This window comes from Hypanus sabinus, chromosome 6, assembly GCF_030144855.1.
Source record: "Hypanus sabinus isolate sHypSab1 chromosome 6, sHypSab1.hap1, whole genome shotgun sequence".
NCBI classification, from domain to species: Eukaryota; Metazoa; Chordata; class Chondrichthyes; order Myliobatiformes; family Dasyatidae; genus Hypanus; species Hypanus sabinus.
In genome coordinates, this window is record NC_082711.1 from 105,340,234 (window position 1) to 105,363,930 (window position 23,697).

At 37.8% G+C, this 23,697-nt stretch overlaps 1 protein-coding gene across 2 annotated transcripts in view; it reads left to right on the plus strand.

The window, feature by feature from the left end:
* trim33 (tripartite motif containing 33) overlaps positions 1–23,697 on the plus strand; it is a 189,243-nt gene that overhangs the window by 161,162 nt on the left and 4,384 nt on the right. The window contains exons 12-19 of one of the 2 annotated variants that reach the window (XM_059972689.1): positions 746–890; positions 1,505–1,580; positions 4,455–4,623; positions 9,145–9,497; positions 11,427–11,550; positions 12,908–12,982; positions 17,821–17,973; positions 20,763–20,837. In XM_059972689.1, the coding sequence (XP_059828672.1) occupies positions 746–890; positions 1,505–1,580; positions 4,455–4,623; positions 9,145–9,497; positions 11,427–11,550; positions 12,908–12,982; positions 17,821–17,973; positions 20,763–20,837 (1,170 nt within the window). The remainder of the gene's footprint in view (positions 1–745; positions 891–1,504; positions 1,581–4,454; positions 4,624–9,144; positions 9,498–11,426; positions 11,551–12,907; positions 12,983–17,820; positions 17,974–20,762; positions 20,838–23,697) is intronic. The other variant, XM_059972690.1, reaches the window with a different exon arrangement.

Consider the following 23,697-nt stretch of genomic DNA (forward strand, 5'->3'; position numbering starts at 1 on the left):
CCTATAATGCTAGGCTGCTGTATGTGAAGAGTGGTGGTATGTTGGGGTTTGGTTTGAGAATGTTATGGAGTCTTCAGTTAAGATGTGAGTTTTATTAGATTATCTAGAATTCAGATTTATTCTTGATGAACTTTCCCAGTTGACCTATGATCTTATGATTCCTTTACATGAAATGTTTCTGAAATTAGGTGGTATCCCTGAAGTTTGAGATTTATTTTCATTCATGATGTCATCTGGTAATTGTTACACTGTTCTAAGCTTAATTTAATTTTTCCTTGTTATAGATTAGGTGATCAAGATAAATTTGTTAATCAAAGTGAAGCAATCCACTTTAAGCTAGTGTGGAAAGAAAGGTTCCTAGAACAGCTTACAGTATTCTGAATTTGGTCTACTGTGGTTTTAAATTACAGCATAATTCCATCCTTTTTCCAGTTAAGTATAAATAGGGCTATTCTAGTAGTTTGGATTTATTCACTCATCCCTGATGTTTATTAATCTCTAAGTACTTTGGTTACAACTTTGATCATCTAATCTATTAACAAGGTTATAGAATCTAATCATCCATTGTTGTCAGTAGAAATCCTAATGTTACTTGAAATGTTTAATTCCATCTCAATAAAAAGACTGGCTGATGTATGCACACTTTTTAATACAACACCTGTAGCTAGGCTGCTTGATATATGTTCTATTTGTATTGCAAATAATGTTTCTCCTTTGTTTATTTCATTCATAATTCTGTTCACAGCTGGATGATGCAGGCTCTAGTACCTTGGATAATCTTTTGAGCAGATTTATCTCAGAGAGTCACCACCATCCTCCACTACCACCTCCATCTTCCTCCAGTTCAAATCCATCACCTGGGCCCTCAGCACCATCACCTGGACCAGCAAGTAAGTTAAAATAAAGCTTGAAATGACCACCTAAATATTCTGATAGCAAAAAGAAATAATCATTTTTGTACTTTTATAATTGAGTGCAACTTAATATTTTGGATATGTTGAAAGGAGTACTTATTTAATACTTGTTATCAAATTTGCATATATACGGTCTCCCTCGGTATCCGCGGAGGATTGGTTCCAGGACCGCCCGCGGATACCAAAATCCATGGATGCTCAAGTCCCTTATATAAAATGTTTTAGTATTTGCATATAACCTACGCACATCCTCTCGTATACTTTAAATCATCTCTAGGTTACTTATAATATCTAATACAGTGTAAATACTATGTAAGAGGTTGTTATACTGTATTGTTTAGGGAATAATGGCAAGATAAAGAAGTCTGTACATGTTCAGTACAGACGCAACCATTGCAGCTCTTCTGGGAATGCTGATGCTGCCTCTTTTATTGCAGCTCTGCCATTCAGATTGGAATCAAAATGGCAAAGTGATCTCAAGGCCTTCATTTGTACTTCTGTGTAGAATGCATGCCGCCTTGATTCTTGATTAGCAATATTTGCAACTCACTAAGTTCTGTTAATAATTAAAGTGTTTAATTTTTTTTCAGTTGCAGCCTTAGCGATGGCTAATTCCCATACTCCAGTCAGACCTTCAAGTACCTCTAGTACTGGTAGCAGAGGCAGGTAATTGCTTTAAAGGTTTCAAACTTGTCAATGCTGTTTTAGGGCTCGAATTGGGTTAACTTTTCCAGTCTGCTATAATGTTTCAAATGACTACTGGTATAAAAAATGTCAGTAAAAATGAGTTAATGCAACATTTTATCATTGCCTCATGCATTTTGAAATTAACTGAAGTGCTTTTTAGCCCTCTAGAGCAATCTTCGTTACAAGTAAAGGTAATGAAGGATTAGCTTGAGACATGGCAGTATTGCTGCCTGTTTTAATTTGGATCAGATTAAGGCAGAGAAAAATTCAAAATCCAATGTGCTTGGTACCAATTTAGCTCAAGAAATTAGAAACAGATGTGATCTCTTATGCCCTTTTGACTTGGTTCATAGCTTGGCAGATTTGTGAATGTTATGGAGTCTTCAGTTAAGACATGTGAGTTTAATTAGATTATCTAGAATTCAGATTTATTCTTGATGAACTTTCCCAGTTGACTGCCATATTCACAAACTCATCAAAAGACAAAAATTGTAATTATAATTAATAATTATTTAGTTCCAAACTTACACATGTGAATTTTGTTTTTTTTACTTTTACTCATGAATGTTCAGTTTACTCATGAATTTTAAGACAATAGCCCTAGACAGTGGAGTCAGTGGGTGAAGTTAATCGATGAAATATGACTATAAATAAGCATTAGGTCAATATCAATGGTGACAGAAGCAAACCAAAGGGTTTGTCATTGCACTGTATAAATTGGATTACAGAATTATTTTAGCTGTAGGGCTAATGTCTATTTGGAGACTGAAGTAGAGTAAAAGTTCAGGAGTAGACCAAAATATTTTTGGTTAGAATTGCCAAAGAAAGATTTCAACTTTATTAAAATCAGCATTTAATGTAAGTACCAGAAGATTTGGCAAGTTTGTGTAATTTCTTTATAATTGGATGTCTAGCTTTACATTGTGGAATTTACTCAGCATTCCCTCCAAGGGCAGTATATCATTCCAAGGTGTGATCAAATATAGACATTGGTATAATGAGGCAGTATATTTACACTGTTATATTCTACTTTTATAGCACACTATTATGTTAGCCTGTCAGTTTATTCTGCATATCCACCTGTCAATTGAATGCATATGCAAAGGACCTCTAAGTTTCTTTGATCCTAGCTTTTCATCATATATAATATACTTTGTTGCATCTTTATGGGTACCAAGTTGATGATGTGTTTGTTCAAACTGAAATCCATTCTCTGCTATTAACTCTTGGCAAATTTATTTCCCTCTATCCTGTTTGCAGTACTTTAGTTTTTGTCAAAGGCAGACTTGGAATTTGTTTGATTTAAGTGTTTAAAAGATCTGTGTTGGGGTATTGATTTCCTCTTACTGCAGAGAAGTGCTCATTGGTAGTTGCAATATTACAGACCATTGTTTATTAATATCAAAGTATGCATCCTGTATAGTGCCTTCGAAATGTATTCAGCCGCCACAACTAATTTCACATTTTACTGTGTCATTTCCTAAAATTGAAACATATTGAAGTAGGAATTTTTGAGCTAATCTACAAAACATTGTGGATCATGTCAAATCAAAAGAAAAATTCCAAATCCTGTCAGCAATTTACTAAACATTAAAGAACAAAATTGTGATGATGAAAAAGTATTCATCCTCTTTGTAATTGCTACTTTGTAATAATAGAGAAGTTGGGAAAGGGGATGAGATGATCTCAAAGGCAGTTGAACATACCTTGGAGCTCAGTGCAGTTCACCATGGGAGAAAAAGTGGAAAAAATATGAAAACACAGCCATACTGTCAATTTCAGGCCACCCCTCTAAACTTAATCACCAGAGGAGAATGACACTTGTAAGAGAGGCTACTGTGACACCAACAGTCGCTTTCAGTGAATTAGAGGAGTCATTGGCTGCAACTGGAGATGAAGTTCATGGGTCCATAATCTCAAAGGCCTTGCACTGAAAGGATATTTATGAAAGAGTGGCAAGGAAGAAGCCCTGGCTTAAAAAAAAAACATATCCTTTGCAAAGCATCACTTAGAAAGATACTGTAAAGTTGTGGAAGGAGGTCTTGTGGTTGGATGAGACTTAAGTGGAACTTTTTGGCCTCACCACTAAACAGTACGATGGAGTAAATTTAATACTATGCATCAACCAGCTAACACGATCTAATCTGTGAAGTATGATGGAATGCTATGGGAATGCTTTTCAGTAGCAGGGATTGGAAATCTGGTCATGATTGATGGGTAGGTGAATCCTACTAAATAGAGATCCTGGATAAAAATCTGCTAGTAAGCTTAAACTGGTTCATCTTTCAGCAGTACTTCAGCCCAAAGCATACTGCCAGAGAAATCATGGAAGTAAGAAAATTGATGTCCTTGAGTGGCTCAGTCAAAGCCCTGACTTTAACCCAATCAAATGTTTCTAGCAAGACCTTAAGATTGCTGTCTACCACTGCTTCTCAACTAACTTGGCACAGTTTGAGCAATTTTGCAAAGAGGAATGGGCAAATCTTGCTCCATCACGTTGTGCAAAACTAACAGAGACTTGTCCAAAAGACTGCTGGCTGTAATAGTTGTTAGCTGGTTCAGTTAAGTACTGAGCAAAGGAGATGAATGCTTTTTTGAACTGCAGGCATTTCAGTTTTTGAATGTTTTCTTTAATGCTTAGCAATTTTCCTTTTTTTTGGGCTTTACACTGGATAAATGAAGCATGTGATTCACAAATAAAAATTCTCAGTTAAATTGATCAAAATTTTTGGTTGTAATGCTCATTTATGTGAACAGCTGGTTAGGGGCTGAATACTTTACAATGCACTGTAGATCTGTCAATTTATGTTACTTTGAGGTTAATATTTATTTCTGATCCTTAATACATCACAGTTGCAGCTCCTCTGGTAGAGCTCACGGAACAGAGAAAGGGATCTCAGTCTTTCGAACAGATCAGGTCAAAGTGAAACAAGAGCCAGGTACTGAGGATGATGTGTGTAGTTTCACTGGTGCTTCTGTAAAACATGAGCATTTGGAAGATGGACGGAGAAGTGCTTGCATGGTAAACATTAAATAAATATGATATAATCAAGATCTTGTCTTTTTATAGTGAAAAGAACTTGCTTGATAATTAGGGTTAAGGCAGCATCATTAAATAAGTTGGCAATGTTGAGAAATGATTAACTTTGAGAATTTGACTTTAAAAAATTGTAATAAAAAAGTTCTGGTTTGCTGTTGGCTTTCCAGAGTACCAAAACTATTTTTGTACTTCCATATAGTTGGAGGTTCATTTTTAATTGCACCTCTGTGTGGCAACTTGAAATACAGGGAATGGCCATCATTTGTGCTCGACTGCTTTCTATTTCATGAAAGCTTTGACTCCATTGGGAGGGATTGTGGACTATCCTCAAATTTGGCCGCCCACACCGCTTTGTTTTCAGCTTGTGGCAGCCATTGTGCTAACCAATAGTGTTCTGCAGAACCAGACTCTGTAAAGATCAATGTCATTGTCCCCAATCCTCTCAATCTTTCTCACCATCTTAGTCATGGTCAAACAGCAGAGAAGTGAGCCCTCTTTGCCTGTTGGTATTGATTCTTCTTGCTTCATTATGATCATATTCTTCAATGCCTTGCTGATTTTTAAATTTCTAAGTGCACCAGATTCAACTACCATCTCTTGCAATGTATTCCAGATATTAAATAAAAGCTTCACCTCTCGAATCCCCTTTAAAAATTTCCATCTCACACCTTAAATTTGTGCCCCCTTTTTGTTAACCCTTCCATGGGGAAAAGATTTTTACTGTCTTTCTCTGCCTCAATAATATGCCTGAGCCTCATTTTGAGAAAATAAGCCCAAGCTATCAAACCTCTACCAATAACCAAAGATCTCTTATTCAGACAGTACCCTGGTGAATCTCTTCTGTGCTCTCCCCAATGCCATCACATCCTTCTATTACGAGGTGACCTGAAGTCCGCACGATACTCCCAAGTGTGGCCGAACCAGAGTTAGGATATAGCGTCCTATCTGTTATCCGTATGAAGTCAGTGTTGCCATTACCATCCTATCAGCTTGGTTGCCACTTTAGAGAACAATGGATTTGGACTCTATTTAGTATATTATAATTTACAGTATTTGTCCTACCCCAAGTGGAATTATCAAAATAGATGCACCTTCAAACAACTTCCTTGGGGAAGTGGAGCTAACCTTCAGAATTAGTGACAGGCTATGGCAATTACACTCCAGAAGCCGTCACTAAAACTCAGTGGTCAGTACCCTTATGCAGATGATGCTTGAATTTGTGCACACTTAGAGGTTGAGCTCTAAGGTATAATTGACTTAAAGCATACAAGAAGTTGTATGCCTTAGCCCTACTAACCTGCCTTCACTGCACCACGCTTGCCTCCAATAATGATTCTTAAATAAGGCCTGGGGAAATGGGGATCACATTTCATACCTTGAGGTGTATTTTAGCAATGGTAGATGTAATGAAATTTGGCACCACTTTCAGTGCACCAGCACAATTTTTGTTTAATTGAGGAGGAAAAAAAGGGTATTTGAAAATCAAGACCTCAAATATGTCACAAAACTCATAGTCCATTAGGGAGCAATGATTCCCTGCCCTCTGATGTGCTGCTGAGATGTGGGCCATCTTAAGGCATTGGAAAAAATGCCAGTTTACTGGAAGGAAATAAAATTCAGTGTCCTCTCCAGGCATTCAGTCGCCAATTACTCTTGATCTGCTGAATTGGTCCTGTTCTTCACTGCCCAACAACAGATCTCTCAAAACAGCTGATCTATTTTGAGCTGGTTTGTGGGGGGAGATTAGCAGATATACAGAGAAAAATATTCAATGTGCAACATCCCCACTTTCTCACTGATTCAGAACCTCTGGCCCATGACAGCTGAAAGAGGGAGATCATTGAGAATCTTGAGGTCATGCATTGGGGATACACTGAAGTCTTATGTAGGCAGCAGATCTCTAACCTTGAGCCTGTCCTGTCAGCTGCCTCCCTGTATCTTCTGTGGAAGCGTATGGTCTTGCATTGGTTTCATTACCCATGAAAAAAGAATGGAAGCCAGTTGTTGTCAGTTCTGAAGGACTGTTCATAAGAAGTAAGAAGCAACTGGAAATTGATATAAAGGGTTAAGTTACTCAGGGAGGAGGGTAATTTTTGTGTTTGATAGCCTACTGCATAGAATTTTGCTGGAAATTTTACTTCTCTGTAGAAGAGTTATTGAGTGCCTGGATGCTTTTTCAGGCAGCTGGATGTATTCTGATATATATGAACAAACTTACTGCCTCACTTGCACTGCATAAGCACGTACACATTGCTTGAATATTACTGGGATTCCTTGTGTCATAAGTCTTCCTGATCTAATCTTGGTGAAAAATAGACAACCAACAAATTGACTACTTAAGGTTTTTGAATAGGACCTGTTCCTTTTTTTAAAAAAACCACAGAAGTATATGAATATAAGATAGTAATCTAATCAGGTTTGGGTGTGTGCAACATTTTTGGGCATTTATTCTATCATTTAAAGTACTTTGTAATGAATTCAACAGCTTGGGTACATGATGCAGAACTGTATTTATTCATTTTCAGTTTGACAACCCTCTACCAAAACTATTTTAATTTTCCAAGCAAAACGATGTTTCGTAGGTTTCCCATCTGTGTGAAAGATATAAATTTTCACTGAAACAGATGGTTTTAAAGTGAAAAACAGAAGAATTGTGGCCTTGAATGGTGACTTTAAACTATGAATTATACTTCGTGCTTGTTCTTTCTTTTCAGGGACAGTTTAAAGCTATTTTTAGTAAACTGTTGAGTTTGTTTCAGATGATACTTCAAATAGAAGTACTTTAAGAATCTAAGTAGTTTTGTTTTGAAGAAACCCAGCAGAAGTTTAACTTTTGCAAATAAACCAAAAGACGTCATACTTGCCGCTAGCCAACAGTTCTGTAGATAAACTGAACAAAGAATTGAAAAAAGTGGTAGCAGCTTATCTCTGATTTATATTCGAGTGTGGAATGCAGACATTGGATATGAGTTGGATGTTAGGTGCCAGCACATCTGACCTTTGTACTACTGTTGAGACCTGAACATTGCAAAATGGGTTCAGTTACCCATGGTACAACAAACTGTCAAAAAGGCCATTGGGAGATGCTAAGGTAGCATCTAAGTATAAGAGGCCTGGTCACTGCACACAACCTGCTCTGCTTTACGGTGATTCTTGAATGTGGTCAGTTTAGCTGTATATTCAAATTTAGTCTTATTTACATTGCAGGTGTTTATACACTTTAGTGCTATATTTGTGACTATCTTAAAGATAGTAAATTATTTTCAGAAACCTTGGGTATAACTGTTTATCAAATCTTGTCAATTTTTTTAAATTTAAGGAAGATTACTTGTTAATTTTCCCATCATAAACTTTTGACCAAAGAGACCAAGTGCTTCCCTCAAAGAAGGGGATTCAGAAGCATTAGATAGATACTTTATAGATCCCAAAGGAAATTACAGTGTCATAGTAGCATTACAAGTGCACAGATATACAAATATTAGAAGAGAAGTAAGAAAGAATAAAAAATAAATTACCTCAAACAGTCTAACAGAAGGGGGTCATCACTTCCCCAGGTAGAAGTTGACTCATTATAGAACCTAATGGCCAAGGGTAAGAATGACCACATTATAATGGCTCTTTGGAACAGCGATGTTGTCTTTGTCTATTACTATAAGTACTCTGTTCAGCCAAGGTGGCATACAGGAGAGTGAGAAACATTGTACAGAATTGCTGGGATTTTCCATAGGGCCCCATTGTTCTACCACAGCCTCGAGGGTGTCCAGTTTGACTTCTATAACAGAGCCAGCATTTCTAATCAGTTTATTGAGCCTGTTGGCATCACCTGTGTTGATACTACACCACTGCATAGAAGATTGAACTGGCAACAACAGACTGGTAGAACATGTGAAAAAGAGGCTTGCATACTCCATAGGACCTCAGTCTCCTTAGGAAGTAGAAGTGGCTGACCCTTCTTGTACACAGCCGCTGGTGCTCCTCTAAAGTCTCATTCAGGTGCACCTTTTAGGTACTTGTATGTGCTCGCCATCAACAGTAACAGGGAGCAGTGCAGGCTTAGTCTTCCTAAAGTCCATCACCATCTCCTTTGTCTTACTAATGTTGAGCTACAGATGATTCACCTTGCATCATTTGACAAAGTCCTCCACCAGGGACCTGGGTTTATCCTCCTATCCTCCCTTTATACACCCAACTATTGCTGAGTGGTTAGAGAATTTTTGCAGATGATGTGTCTGAGGTATACAGGGTAAACAAGAAGGGAGCCAATACAGTCCCCTGTGGGGCCTTAGTGCTGCTTCTCACCATGTCTGACACAGTCAGAGTTGGGCCTTCTCAAGAATGGCGAATGAAGTCCTGGAATTGGGTTCATTTCCTTCATTCTCGTGGAATGTGTGTAGCCTTTATACCTTAGCTTGGGCATGAGATATAGAATATATTTTGACATAAAGGTTGTTTTATAGTATTTGATTAAAGACTAATCCATGTACAAACTTCATTCAAATTTAGATGAGCAGTCCTGAAAGCAGTTTGACACCACCTCTTTCCAACAACCTGCATTCCGAAAGTGAGACTGATATAGAAGGGCTTCGAAACATTGAAAACCATGTTAAGGTAGAGGCTTCAGACAGGACTGGAAGCTGCAGACAACTGGGTAATACCTTTAATGGAAAGTCTCCAATCCGCAACTTTACACATCGTTCACCACGTGTTGGAGGTGACAACAACAACAATAAAGAGGAAGACCCCAATGAAGATTGGTGTGCAGTGTGTCAGAATGGAGGAGATTTGTTGTGTTGTGATAAGTGTCCAAAGGTCTTCCATCTAGCTTGTCATGTACCTACGCTTCTCAACTTTCCCAGGTGAGTCTGAATCAATCAATTCTTCCTATTATAGCAAACAGTTGTTCAAGGTTGATTTTTTTTTCAGGTTGTACAATTGAATATCCTTTAATAATAAGGTATATGTCAAATCTTCAAAGTATATTGTAGGCAGTTGATCTGTTTATTTTGCAGTTGCATTGAAGATTTTATACGTGCCTTGTCAGTGTGCCGTGGCGGTATTTATGAGCATAGGCAGGCTTGACTCAATCCTTAATGAATTCATGCCACTGATAATTCTCATGACAAATATGTGCCGTTTGAACGCGCTGTGAAGCTGGAGATCAACATTCTATGGTAGCGTAGAAGATGCAAATGTTGCTATCATAGGAGATTCACCAAATGTGGAAGCAGGATCTGAATCAGATCGACCCTATTGCTAGATTCCCCTGAACCCGAGAAACGGATCACTTATGACAGGAAACAACAGATTCTCACATGGAAATTGGATGGTTTATTGTTACTTTTTCTTTTCCAATGCACCTTTTTTAAAAACTTCTAGGATGTTCTAAGATAAACTAGAGTTGGTATAGTGGATATTAGTGAATTATAAATGTTTTGAAGTCTCGGGCAGAAGATACATTAAGGAATTCTGTGTCAGCAGAAAAATTCTATTTGTTTCATGCTAGGTGCAAACATCCCAAATTAATGTGGTGTTTGATCCACAGAGCTGGATGTTTGAAAGTCACATTGATGGCTGAAAATTGCAGTTCTTTGGTGTTTATGCAAACCCAGTTTTATTCCATGCAATCTTTTTCACACCTTGGAAGCCATTCAGATAGTAACCTGTCTGAAGTTAAATGAGCACCAAATGAAGTACACTGATTGCAAAGCACATTTAATGCACACCTGTTTCTCTCTGATTCAAGCATCATTAACTGTGAATAACTTCCTATCAAACTTCATAAATATACACTCTTTGCCATTGCTCATGACATTTGCTAATTTATTTCAGGAAAACATGCACTTACTCTCAAAGTTTTAAAATACTTAAGCTAGTGTTCAAAATGTTTTCCATTTTCGTACAGACTCTGCTAATTGTTGAACTGGTAGATAACTGACCCTAGACCAGGAGTTCCCAGCCTTTTTTAAAAATACCATACACCCTTACAATTAACTGAGGGGCCTGTGAACCTCGGATAGAGAACCCCTGCTCTAGACCAATATGAGCATTGGTTTACTTGCCTATGTATTTTTTTGTAGGCGTAAGGGTACTGTGCATGCTATATGTTTCTAGTGCTTTTGCAAACTGCAGAATTGATGTATTTAAATACAGAGATAGGACATGATAAAACAGCAAATAGATCTGCTACTCCTTATCTCCACTGACCTGAGTTCACCCCCACCTTCAGTGCTGTGTGTATGGAGTGTGCATTTTCTTTCTGTGACCATGTTTCCTCGCATGTCCCTGAAAAATGTGGATTGATGGGTTAATTAGCTTCTGTAAATTGGTCCTAGCGTGGAGGTTGAACGGTAGAATCAAGTGGGGGAAGAGGTAGTTGCTGGGAATGTAGGAAATAGGATTACACTGTTGATATACATGATGTGGAGAAGTGGTATCTTTCTACAGTGTAAGGAAATTTAGGTGGAAATATGAAAATTTAGCAAAATTTGGGTTAAAAAAGCAAAGTAAAATCAGACTTCAACTTTTTTCTTTTAGCAAACAAAATGGAAAGCATGCAGAATATGCCTTCATGAAAACAAACTAAAAGCACAGTGCTTTAAAACCAGAGAAAAATAAAAGTAATTTTACTGAATGATGTGGCAGCTTTATGATCAAAGGCTCCTAATTTTGATCCTAATGACAAGTTAGGCTGTTCAGTGAGATGGAAAATACTGTATTAATATCTGTTGTAATTACCAATAAATTGATCTTGCTAATTGATGATGCCATTTTTTTCCTGTATTAAGTGGGGAGTGGATCTGCACATTTTGTCGTGACCTGTCCAAACCTGAAGTAGAGTATGATTGTGACAATTTGCATCACATTAAGAAGGGAAAATCTGGCCCAAGCTTGTCCCCAGTTGACCAAAGGGTGAGCTCCAATTAATTATGAAGTCTTTTTGTTTCTTCTGCTTCTACCTTTCTGTACCCAGGGCTTGTTGCAGCAAAATTGTGATGAATGGACAGGAGTTACTGGAGGTGGGATTAACTTTGATCATTAAGTGTTTTTTTCCTCAAGGAACCTGATATCATGTGATTGGTAACTAACTGAAGACCACCAGGATCATGAGTAGACGATTAGGCAGATAACAGTTGCCTTTGGGGAAGAGAGGGCATTTAAGGTATAATATCACAGAAGTGGCATGACAATCGGGGCTATTTAGGGAATGCACTGTAGATGGAACTTGAACCTCATTGTTTATAATTTATATAAAATTATATCATATGGAAAGCAATAGACAGTTGGTGCAGGAGTAGGCCCTTTGGCCCTTCTAGCCAGCACCACCATTCACTGTGATCATGGCTGATCATACACAATCAGTACCCCATTCCTGCCCTCTCCCCATATCCCTTGACCCTGCTATCTATAAGAGCTCTATCTAACTCTCTCTTGAATGCATCCAGAGACTTGGCCTCCACTGCCTTCTGGGGCAGGGCATTCCACATATCCACCACTCTCTGGGTGAAAAAGTTATTCTGTTCTAAATGGCCTACCCCTTATTCGTAAAGCAAGTCTTAGTGGGTTTTTTAGTTCATGTTTTGGAAGACAAGTAAATTGGCCAGGTAATTGATTTGGAAATTTTGTTCCACCCAGGTCCCTACCCCATGTTATCTCAGTCTGTTAAGTGGGGTTTTAAGGACACTAATAGATACAGAGAAAGAATGGGACAAGTGGAATTGTGAGAAAAAGATACAGTTGTGCAGCAAGTAAAAGCACTGCCTCATAGTACTAGTAATTTGGGTTCAGTTCTCACATTCAGTGCTGTATGTGTGGAATTTGCACATTCTCCCTTTTACCCCCTGGGCGCTCCAGTTTGTTACCATATCCCAAGGTATGTGGGTTGTTAGATTGTTTTACCATTAAGTTGCCCCTTAGTGTGTAGATGAGTGGGGAGAGTTCATGAAACGCAGGGAGGATGAGATTAATGTAGGATTGGGATTACTGTGGTTGATGGTCAATGCAGACTTGATGGGAATGTTGTACCTCTGACTCTATTACTCATGATTTCACTGGCAGAACATGCTTGGGGAACCTAGCATATGAAACTTGTGTTCCAGTTTGTTTCTCAAATTTACTATTGAAGTGGGCAATAACAGCTAGTAATATTTATTAAATTCAATTGCAATCTAAGTCTGCAATTACTGTAATATGGTATTGCATGATGCACAAGACCAATACAGAACCCAGATTTTTATTGCCTCAATACCGCTTTCCTCTTGTATTTTAGAAATCAGAACGTCTCTTATTATATCTGTACTGTCATGAAATGAGCATTGCATTCCAAGAACCTGTTCCTTCATCCGTAAGTATATCTGTTTTGGAGCTTTATTCAGTTTCTGAAGTGTTTACACATTTCAGGGCTCTTATGTTAAATATCACTTAGTCATCGTGCCACATCTGCATTCGAGATAAAAGCACAAGAAATAAAGCAACAGAATATTTTGGAAACAACTTTAAAGTTAGTGAGCATATGGGGAGAGTAGAACAGATTCTAAATGATTTCTTGTTAGAATCTACATTATTTGGAATAAATGTGAGAACTACAATACTGTGCAGAAGTCTTTATATATAATTAGATATGGATATATAGATAGCTAGGGTGTCTAAAACTTTTGCACAGTAATGTAGTTATTTCATGTATTGAGCTGTACTGTGGCTGTACCTCTGAGTGATAAACCTGATTCTGATATGGCTCTTTATTTGCAGACTGAGAGTAGGAATGGGGCAAGGAGGGGAATCGTGGTTGGAAAAGGGGAAAAGGGAAAGGGGATGGAGCGGGAAGCACCAGCGCTACATTCTGTAATGATCTTATAAACCAATCATTTGGAATCAAATGTCTTTGCCAGGTATCTTTGGGTTGTGTGCCTGAACCTGCACCACCAGCTGTTCCTGGCACTCAATCTCTGCCATCTGTCCCACACCCCTCCTGTGGTGCTCCATTCTTCCCAATTCCAACATTCTTTGCTCCCGCCAGATTTATAAACTTGCTCTCCACTCCACGTTGACAAATACAGTACTGTGCAAAAGTATTTTGCACCCTAGCTTATATACAGTGCTTATAAAAGGTATTCAAACCCCCCCCCCCCCCCAGATTTCATGTTTTATTGTTTTACAATATTGAATCACAGTGGATTTAATTTGGCTTTTTTTTTTGACACATCAACAGGAAAAAACTCATGTCAAAGTGAAAACAAACGTCTACAAATAGATCTAAATTAGTTACAAATATAAAACATCTGATTGCATAACTGTTCACCCCTTTCAAGTTAGTATTTAGTAGATGCACCTTTAGTGGCAATTGTAGCCTTGAGTCCGTGTGAATGGGCTCTTACCAGCTTGCACATTTGGATACTGCAGTTTTTCCCCATTCTTTACAGAACTGCTCACACTGTCAGAATGCATGGAGATCATGAATGAACAGCCTTTTTCAAGTCCAGCCACAAATTCTCAATTGGATTGGGGTATGGACTCTGACTTAGTTGCTCCAGGGCATTAAATTTGTTGTTTTCAAGCCATTCCTGTGTCGCTTTGGCTTTATGCTTGGGGTCAGCGTCTTGCTGAAAAATAAATCTTCCAAGTAGTAGTTCTCTTGCAGACTGGATTAGATTTTCCTCCAGGATTTCCTTGTATTTTGCTGCATTCATTTTACCCTCTACTCTCACAAGCCTTCCAAGGACTGCTGCAGTGAAACATCCCCACAGCTTGATGCAGCCACCACCATGCTTCATGGTAGGGATTGTGCATTTTTGATGTGCAGTGTTTGGCTTATAGCATTTAGTCTGACCCAAAAGCTCAATTTTGGTTTCATCAGCCCATGAAACCTTCTTCCAACTGACCTCAGAGTCTTCCACATGCCTTCTGGCAAACTCTAGTCAAGATTTCATGTGAGTTTGTTTTTTCAACAGTGGCTTTCTCTTTGCCACTCTCCTATAAAGCTGCGACTGGTGAAGCACAGTTGTTATATGTGCAGTTTCCCTCATCTCCGCCACTGAAGCTTGTAGCTCCTCCAGAGTTGTCATAGGTCTCTTGGTGGCCTCCCTCACTAGTCCTCTTCTTGCACGGTCACTCAGTTTTTGAGGACAGCCTGCTGTAGGCAAATTTACAGCTGTGCCGTATTCTTTCCATTTCTTGATGACTGACTTAACTGTACTCCAAGGAATATTCAGTGACTTGGAAAATTACTTGTATCCATCTCTTGACTTGTGCTTTTCAATAACCTTTTTGCAAAGCTACTTGGGGTGTTCTTTTGTCTTCATGGTACAGTATATTGTTGACTCACCAGCAGTTGGACCTTCCAGATACAGATGTATTTTTACTACAGTCAATTGAAACACATTGACTGCACACCAGTCTCCGAAAACAGATCCCCATTTAACTAATTATGTGACTGTGGCAACCCACTTCCTCGCGCACTTGAACCGGCTCACAAGTAGCCAGCACACTGACACAAAGGCCAGGTCTGCTTCACCAACAAAGGGAAAGCCTGCGGGGGTTTATAAGTACGTGCCCCTTATAGCATCCTCGCCCAGGGAGAGCGGGATGAGGGAGGCTTTAAAGCAAGGCTGTGAAGTTCGAATAAAATCTTCTTTAATTGCAGTTTACCGACTCCGTGTCGTTATTTTAGCGCTGTGTATAGTACAGCGCTACATGACATCTAAAACCAATTGGCTGCACCACTGTTTAATATTAAAGGAGTGAATATTGTTCAATTATTTGCAATTAATTTAGATCACTTTGAGATCTGCTTTCACTTTGGAAAAATTCTTTTTCTATTGATCAATGCCAAAACAAAAGCCAAATTAAATTCACTGTGATCCATTGTTGTAAAACATGAAAACTTATGGGGGGTGGTGGTGGTGAATAATACTTATAGGCACTGTAAATGTGCCTAGGACTTTTGCACAGTACTGTACATTTCCTGTCAAATTTCTCCTTGTAAGCATGTAGAAAATGGCCACTGGAGGGTGAAGTAACTTTACCAACAATTGTCAAGTGCATGCTGGCATGCTACCTACTACAGGGAGCAGGATCATCACTGAAAGTAATAATGAATTGCAGCTACAGCGCTCTGTTGCTGCCTTGACACTATTCACATTCTTTCTCAGTTGAGATGTCTGAATTGAGTCTTGACCTTCATATGACTAAATTTGGAGGTCAACTTGCAGATCCATAGTCAGATCTGTGGGTTTATAGATTATGTTTTACTTCCAAATTTAGTGCCCATTTTCTGACACTTAATTACATATTTATCCTTAATGTGAGAATACTGCGATGTGTACTCACTGCAGTAGCTACTGTATGTTGTACTAAAATATTAACGGGACAGTGTGTGCACTGTAAATCTTGTAGTTGACAATTTAGTCAACTTCAATGCACTTTTAGCGATGACCATACTACCCTGTAGTAGGAAGCATGCACTACTCGTTGGTACATGTCACTTCACCCTCAAGTGGTCATTTTCCTCATGCCTACAAGGGGAAATTCGACAGGTTGCATTGCCAGTTGTATCAATCCTACCCAACAATTTGTACTTTCAAGCCAGGTCATTAAGATGAAGAGATGCCTTCTGACTTTTTTTTTATAAAAGCTTTTATATATTTAAGGGTAACGGTAGGTAAATACTTGATAAGAAAGTTTGTGAAAAATTATTTGGAAGATGAAAATATTGGAGTTGAAATTTTAATTGAATCTGCTATGATTTTCTTTAATGGGAAAAGTAGACCAGAGGCTGAGTAGCCTACAGCTATTTAATCATTTGTATATTTGCTCTTCCTTCACCTTGGATGTTTTTTTTCCTCAAAACATTGACTACTTTGCAACCTAATCAGAATCCTCTGCCATCATATTTGCCCTTTGACAAACCCAGTATATTTAGATTTCAGAGTTTTGTTGCACAACTGGCGCATATATTACCTCTTAAAGCTTCCACGTCCCCCATATGGTGGAAAACTAAATTGTACTAATTAACTCTAGAAACCTAGAAAGGAAAGGAACTGAAGAATCCCCATTATCTGTACCCCCACCAGATCTCAGCTTTTTAAGTCCATTACCAGCCTTGGTGTTAAATGTTCTGCAATGCCAAGAATAAATGATAAATAGGGTTAGAAACTAGCAATTTACTGCTTGTACCATTGTTTTTTTTCATCTTCTCATGTTCTCCTTTTGAGCTTGTGGCATCCATGATGTTCGCTACTCCCCATTATCCCACTTTCCAGTAAATTATGACCACATGACTTATTCCCTCTCCCTCCACACTGGCTGAAGTTGTTCAGATACTATTTTAAAACAGCAGCAGCGTCATATCCCCTTAAACATCCACCTTTGCAAACTATCAAACCACATTCAGCTTCCTTGTTCTTGAGTCTTTGGGTGTTATTTTGGAAGTAACAAAAGTTCTGCCACAGTTCATTACGTTTCCCATGCAACACTACAGTATCCACTTCTAAAAATTGCATTTTTTTTATGCTTCATGCTTACCTCCTTTTAATTGACCGCACATCTTCCATTGTCAACTCAGTACAACTGCCTTCACTAAGATCCACTTGTACCTGTTGGATTATATAGAAGCATTTAGATCACAGCCTTCTAGCATTTGAATTTTTGCCCAAGATTTCCTTAGGACTTTAATTGTTATTCATACAGTGACAATATTTCCAGATGTGGAGTTCAGTATCCCTTCGTTTTATCACCAATGATGCATTCATTTCCAATGTTCCTAAAAACTAACTTATTTTGGGATGAATAGTTATCTTCTCTAGCTGAACTGTGGAAGATGGATGTCATTGACTTCAACCAAAGTTGATTAAAGACAGAGCCCTGAAATTTTCCCCTTATCCTACATCTGGTTATCACCACCATGATCCCTTTTAAGCTTCACTATTTATTTAAATCAAGCTTTGTTCTTGTTTCTGAAATCAGCTTTGCTTCAGCATCATCGATGTTCTGAAATGCACTGTTTTTATTTATTAAAAATTAGAGATACAATGGCGTGAAGCAATTATTTTAAAGAATCGATGCAAATGAAAAGCACTTTTTTATATCAGTGAGTCTATCGTGGAACTACATTTTATTCCATTTTGTCAAAATGTTATTTAGGCTTTGAATGTGTGTTGAGAAATCAATCTGCCTTTGTCTCTCTAGGTTCCTGATTACTACAGAATTATTAAAAATCCAATGGATTTATCCAGAGTGAAAACAAAATTACAGAAAAAACACTCTCAGCATTACCAAACACCAGAAACCTTTGTGGCTGATGTAAGGCTGATTTTCAAAAACTGTGAAAAATTCAATGAAGTAAGTATTACTTGTGAATTTGCACATGTAAGCTCTTGAAGCACATCAACATTTCCGAGTTCCGTTGCTATGATAAACTGTGTAAAAACAAATTTCATTTGGAAACAAAATATGTAAAACATTAGTATAATTTGATGCATTTTCAACATTATTGAAGTGTTTAGCAAAAATAATGGTATTTGAAGGTAATGGCATTTGCATGTGCAAAAGTTCTGTAATGACATTCATCGGTAATTTCATGACATTCAAAGCAAACAGCAGTAATGTAACAAAAAAGGAAATTGGCAAAGTTGCTAGACTTAATAAGGGTACAATTTAGTTTTAAAAAAATGGAGGCCTTCTAAAATGTGGGAAAGTTAGTATATTAATTCACTTAATTAAGGATTCTGCTGGCAAAGTTAGCATTTATTGTTCATCCCTAATTTCACTTGAGAAACATGTGAGTGTGGTGAAAAATGTTTAACTGCTAACTTTGTAGTTTATCTGGTGAACACAATTCCATAAGTGCTTTTAGATATAGAATTTCAAGATCTAAACACAGAATTAAAGGATGAATTATCCTTACAAGTCAATATGATATATAACTTGAAAGATTACTTGCAGATTATAGTGGTTCCTTGTGCCTGTTGCCTTTGTCCTCTTTAGAGGCAGAAATCATGTGCCTTGGTGTTTATACACTGCAGTCAAAGGATTAAACAGGAGTAGAAATCCTGTAGTTTGGAAAATAGAACTGGGTTTGGACTGCAGTTCATGCACTTGGGTGTCCATAATACAAAAAAAGTAGAAGCACTGGAAGATTCAACAAATTTCAAGAACGCTAACTAAATTGAGAGGGTACTATTAGCAGTAATATATACTTTGATATATTTATCATTCTTTGAAGTTGAAAAGAGTATATTTGAATTAATTAATTAACAAAAATGCCAAAGCACTCAGGGTAACACCCCACTACATGCTACGTAACAGTAGCTTATTACATCTGTATTTTGGTAAAGCTGGACTATTACTGAAGTTGAAAGAAATTAAAGGATGTTAATATTGAGTGTTATGTTGGTGTATAGTTACTGAGTTTAGTGACTATTTTACAGGTAATTCTGTGTGAATGAACTTTCAGCTTCAAAACAAGCTTGTATCCTGTGTCCTGACAGAAAGTATTTCAGCAAACTTTGTTTTATCATCCTTGCATCCTTGTTCTTTCAATTTGGCAATTTTCAATTAACAATTTTCAGCTGGCCTTAGAAATAATAACTTTTCATAAGGTGCATTATTTATCTAAAGTAAGACAAATAGCAGAAACCAAGCTTTTCAAGTGATAAGAAGTTCAAAATAAGTTGAATGAATAAGTTGAATAAGTATAATGACATTTTAAAATTGACATTGTACGATCAATGCCAAGATATGTTTTTGGCAAAATACATTTAAATTCCTTCCCACAATCTGGAATGCCTCAGTGCTGCATTAACTGCATAATTTATTGCTTAACTGGAATTATTCCAGAAGTGGTTTTAAAGTTAGATTTGCTGGTTATTTGCTTTGTGTGGTAAATTTGACCACATCAGGTCTTGCGTTTGCAGCAGAAGTGATATACTCCTGTGGTTTAAGTTATCTTGATTAGATGTGATTTGATAGAGGCCTCACCAAATTTATTTGAGCTTGGGTATTTATTTATTTAAGACCACAGTGTGATTATTTTGATAGATCAAAGCTCAGGGTCTCTTTGCTTATGCACATGCAACTCTCAGTGTAATATTTTTAAAAGAATATATATATTCTTTTAAAAATATTATATATAAGAATCTGTGTATCTCACCGATGCCCTATATATTTTAACTTTTCCCACAAGTATTGAAAACATTGTTAGGTTTCCTAATTCCTTCTGGTACCTGCAGTATGAGCATTGTGGATATCATCCAGATAATTCTGTTCAAGATCTGCATTTAGTTATCATTCAGATAAATACTTTTTCTGTCAAAGTGGGCTTTGTTATTTCTGCAATATACTCCATTCACCAGATCTTCTTTATGACTCATTTTCTTGGATACCTTGATCCAGCAAACTTAGCACCAAATCTTTGCCCTTTTCTCAGTTACTATATACATTAAGAGTTGCAAAATACCGATTCCCATAGTATCCTATTCATTGCATCTTGTCAGTAATTAATGCCTAATCAGTTGTACTCTTGGATAGGCAGTCGTTTATTCATGTCACTGTTATGGCCGTGTGCACATGTATTCTTTGATAGTTTATACTGATTTTGTTCTTTCTTAGCAACCTACAGCCATGGAGACAAGATTAGTCATTTGCGGGGGATGTTTGTCAATGTGATGGGTAGCCTAATTAATATCCATGGGTAGATTTTCTGGTGGTTTGGTATAGTGCCATATATGATCTATGAAGATTTCTGTAGAATATTGCAAATATGGATACCAGTTTTACAGATCCAATAAGCTGTGAAGATCTTTTTTTCCCCTTGCCCAGCATTTTTATTTCCTACCATCCCCTCACCCACAAAATCACCACTGCCACTACCATTCTCTACAGGTAATTTTCTCCCCCCCTCCCCTTTGTACATGTTACAGGTACTCTGATTTTGGTTGCTTGCAAAGCTAAGTGCTTTATATTCTTAACTTTTTGGTCCTTTGAAAAAAGATGCATTTTCTCTGTGGTGCAGATACAGTATGCACTGAACAGGGTAAATGGTACAGATATTAAGGAAGCTTTTTTGATGTTTATCTATATCCATGCAACATAAAACAAATTTATGTTATGAATTTTGTTGTCTCATAAAGGTTACCCTATTACCTGGGGTTCAAAATGGTCCTCAAGTCTTCATGGGGACCAAAGAAAGGGAAATGAGAACCAAGGTAAAACATAACCCCTGCTTTTGACCGACCTGTTCCTTTCTCTTCAGCCTGTAATCAGTTGAATCTTGTGTTGATATAGAATATTACATATGATGATGAGAAATAGTACTTCACTAAGGCATGGCCAAAAATCTAGCAATAGCCACTGCACTTGAATTGGATCAAATTCACTGTGGTGTGATATTAGGCTTTCGCTTTGGGTCAAATTCAAGGAGCACGAGTAAGACTAATGAGTAAAGGTTTGTGTCTTTGCACCTTACACCTATGGATTTGTACTATTTTTTGCATTAATTGGCATTCTCATTGGAATGGCATGAAAAACTGAATGTCATAATGATACAGTATTGGCTTGTTTATTCATCTTAAGTATATTTGAGGAGTTAAGCGAGCTTCAGCGTACACGTTTTTTTTTGCATGATCAGGATTTTTTTTTGTTGGGTGTTTTCAAAGGAAAACATTCAGTTTAACTAAAACAATTATTAAATCACTTTGTACCCTCGCCTTGAATTTGGAGTAATTAGTATTAACATTTCTGTTTTCCCTTGGAGAGATTTCTTTTGTATGATAGAATAGGGAAGAAACACTTTCCAATTTTTAATTCCTATCATTGATCGGAAGATCCCCTGTTGTTGCTTAGCATTCAGCAGAAAGTTAATGCTTTGTGTTTTTTGAATATTTCAACGCTTAATTCCTAGATTTGGGGAAAATGAATTACCTGCCAGTTGTTCTAAAGATCTTACTGAACTCAGTTTCTTATTAGCAATCCATTCATTCTAATATCCTTTTCCCTGTCCTATCACTGTTCACATCTGTGCACCATTCTTCATGTATCACCTCCTAGAGTCTGTTGCTAACCTCACCCTCCAATCACCACTCCATTTGTATCCATGAATCAATTGCCAGCTCTTGCCCCACTTCTCGCCCTCACCTGTATACTGGCTAGATTCAAGTTTATTTTGCCATTTGCATTTACAACCAACACATTCAAGTGTGTACTTGGGGCAGCCACAATTGTTACCGCCCATTCCAGCACCAATATAACATGCCCACAGAGCTCAGCAGAACAACACAGAACAAAGCAAGCAACAAAGCCAACAGCAAAACAAGCCTTATTCTTTCCTCCTATCTCCATACCTACATAGTCTTCTAATACCAGGACACAACTTATTCTTCTGCCTCCAGTAGACTGTGATTTGGATGCAGACAGTGGGCCTTCAACTACTCCAGCAAATTCAGAGATTTGTAGACCCAGGACTTCAGATTCGACTCTCGGCATTGACCACAGGACAAGTGGATCACCGTTCAGCTGGCATTAAACTCTAGACTCCCCGATAATGGGATCTTGAACACTGGGCCTCAAACTCTGGTCTCATTGATTCATGAACCCAAGAGTTCATTAGACCTCATTCCTCCTGCCCACATGGAACTTCGATTCCAGAGCCCACTGGCAACTCGCTGACCCTTGGAACTACCAGTCTTTGTCAACACTGGTTTGTCAGCTGGATATCCTGCCTACTCAGCAGATGTCCCACATCAGCATCGCTGTACTTTGAATGCAGAGCAGAAATGGAGACTCATTCCTCCACGTTCCTGCCCCTAACATCATAACCTGACCCCTTGCTCCCCTCTCTGTTCTGAAAAGCATCCGCACAAACCCTAAAACACTTTAAAAAAAAAATCTGAAACTGAGCCACAATGTCAAAGAAGGTTGTAGCTCGGCACCATCTCGATCAAATCGTCCCTCTACTTTTTCAGTCCAGGTGAAAGGTCTCAATCTGAATTATTGGTAGTCCACTTCCCTCCGTGGAGGTATCCTGACCATATTCATTGCTTGATACAAACTCCTAACTGTAATAGTTGTATCGTTGCTGCCATTGAGAGTATTATTTCCCTGAAGTTAAAAGCAGTTTGGGAAAAGAAATATGCATCTGTATCTGTATTGTTATGTATTTATATATAAAATTTAACCATTTAATGTGGTTTTGGGCCCAGTAGTAACTACATCTAAAGTTATGGATTCAAGTCTGCTCCAAAGACTGATCATGTTGTCTGTGGTGACAATGCAGTGGTTGTGTGATGAGTTAATTTTCAGTACTGGGTCCTTGTTTCAATAGACCCCCAAGATCTTATGACAGTAATTGGGTAGTTATAAAGCCATTCGGTATAGAAATGGGGCGGACTGAGTTCACGTTTTATTTTCCCTTAATCCGTTTTATTTTTCTGTCATTCTCATCAACTCCCAGAATCTGACACTCAGCTGCACATTAAGGGGTTATTTACAGTTGCCAATTAGTTTACCAACCAGCACACCTTTGGGATGTGGGAGAAATCCAAAGCACTGAGAGGAAACCAATGCAATCGCAGGGGGAGTATTCAGACTACACACAGCACCCAAGATTAGGGTTGAATCTAGGTTATTGTAGTGAGACAGCAGTTCTACTAGTTATTATTTCTAAATATGAATTCATAACTATTCAATAAATAAGCACTGTCCTGAATAACATTTATCCCAAAATCAATTTCACAACATGATCTGGGAATTCATCTCCTGGTTTATAGAATCTCATGTACATGTTGACTCCATTTACTTGCAATGCCATCATGTCAATAGTTGGATAGGAAGCATTGATATGCACTTGTATGAAAGGCCATTTAAGTGTAATTTGTTTTTGAAATCTGGTTTATATCCTAGATACGTTTCTGACTTGTACTATGGTCTTAACATAAATAATGCAGAACTTGCCTCTTAAAATGTTTTGCCTAATTTGTACAACTTTGTAAGTGTTTAGTGACCATGTGACAAGTGTTCATATTTTATGTCAGTGTGCTAGCACAGGAAGTGGACTTGCCACATTAACAA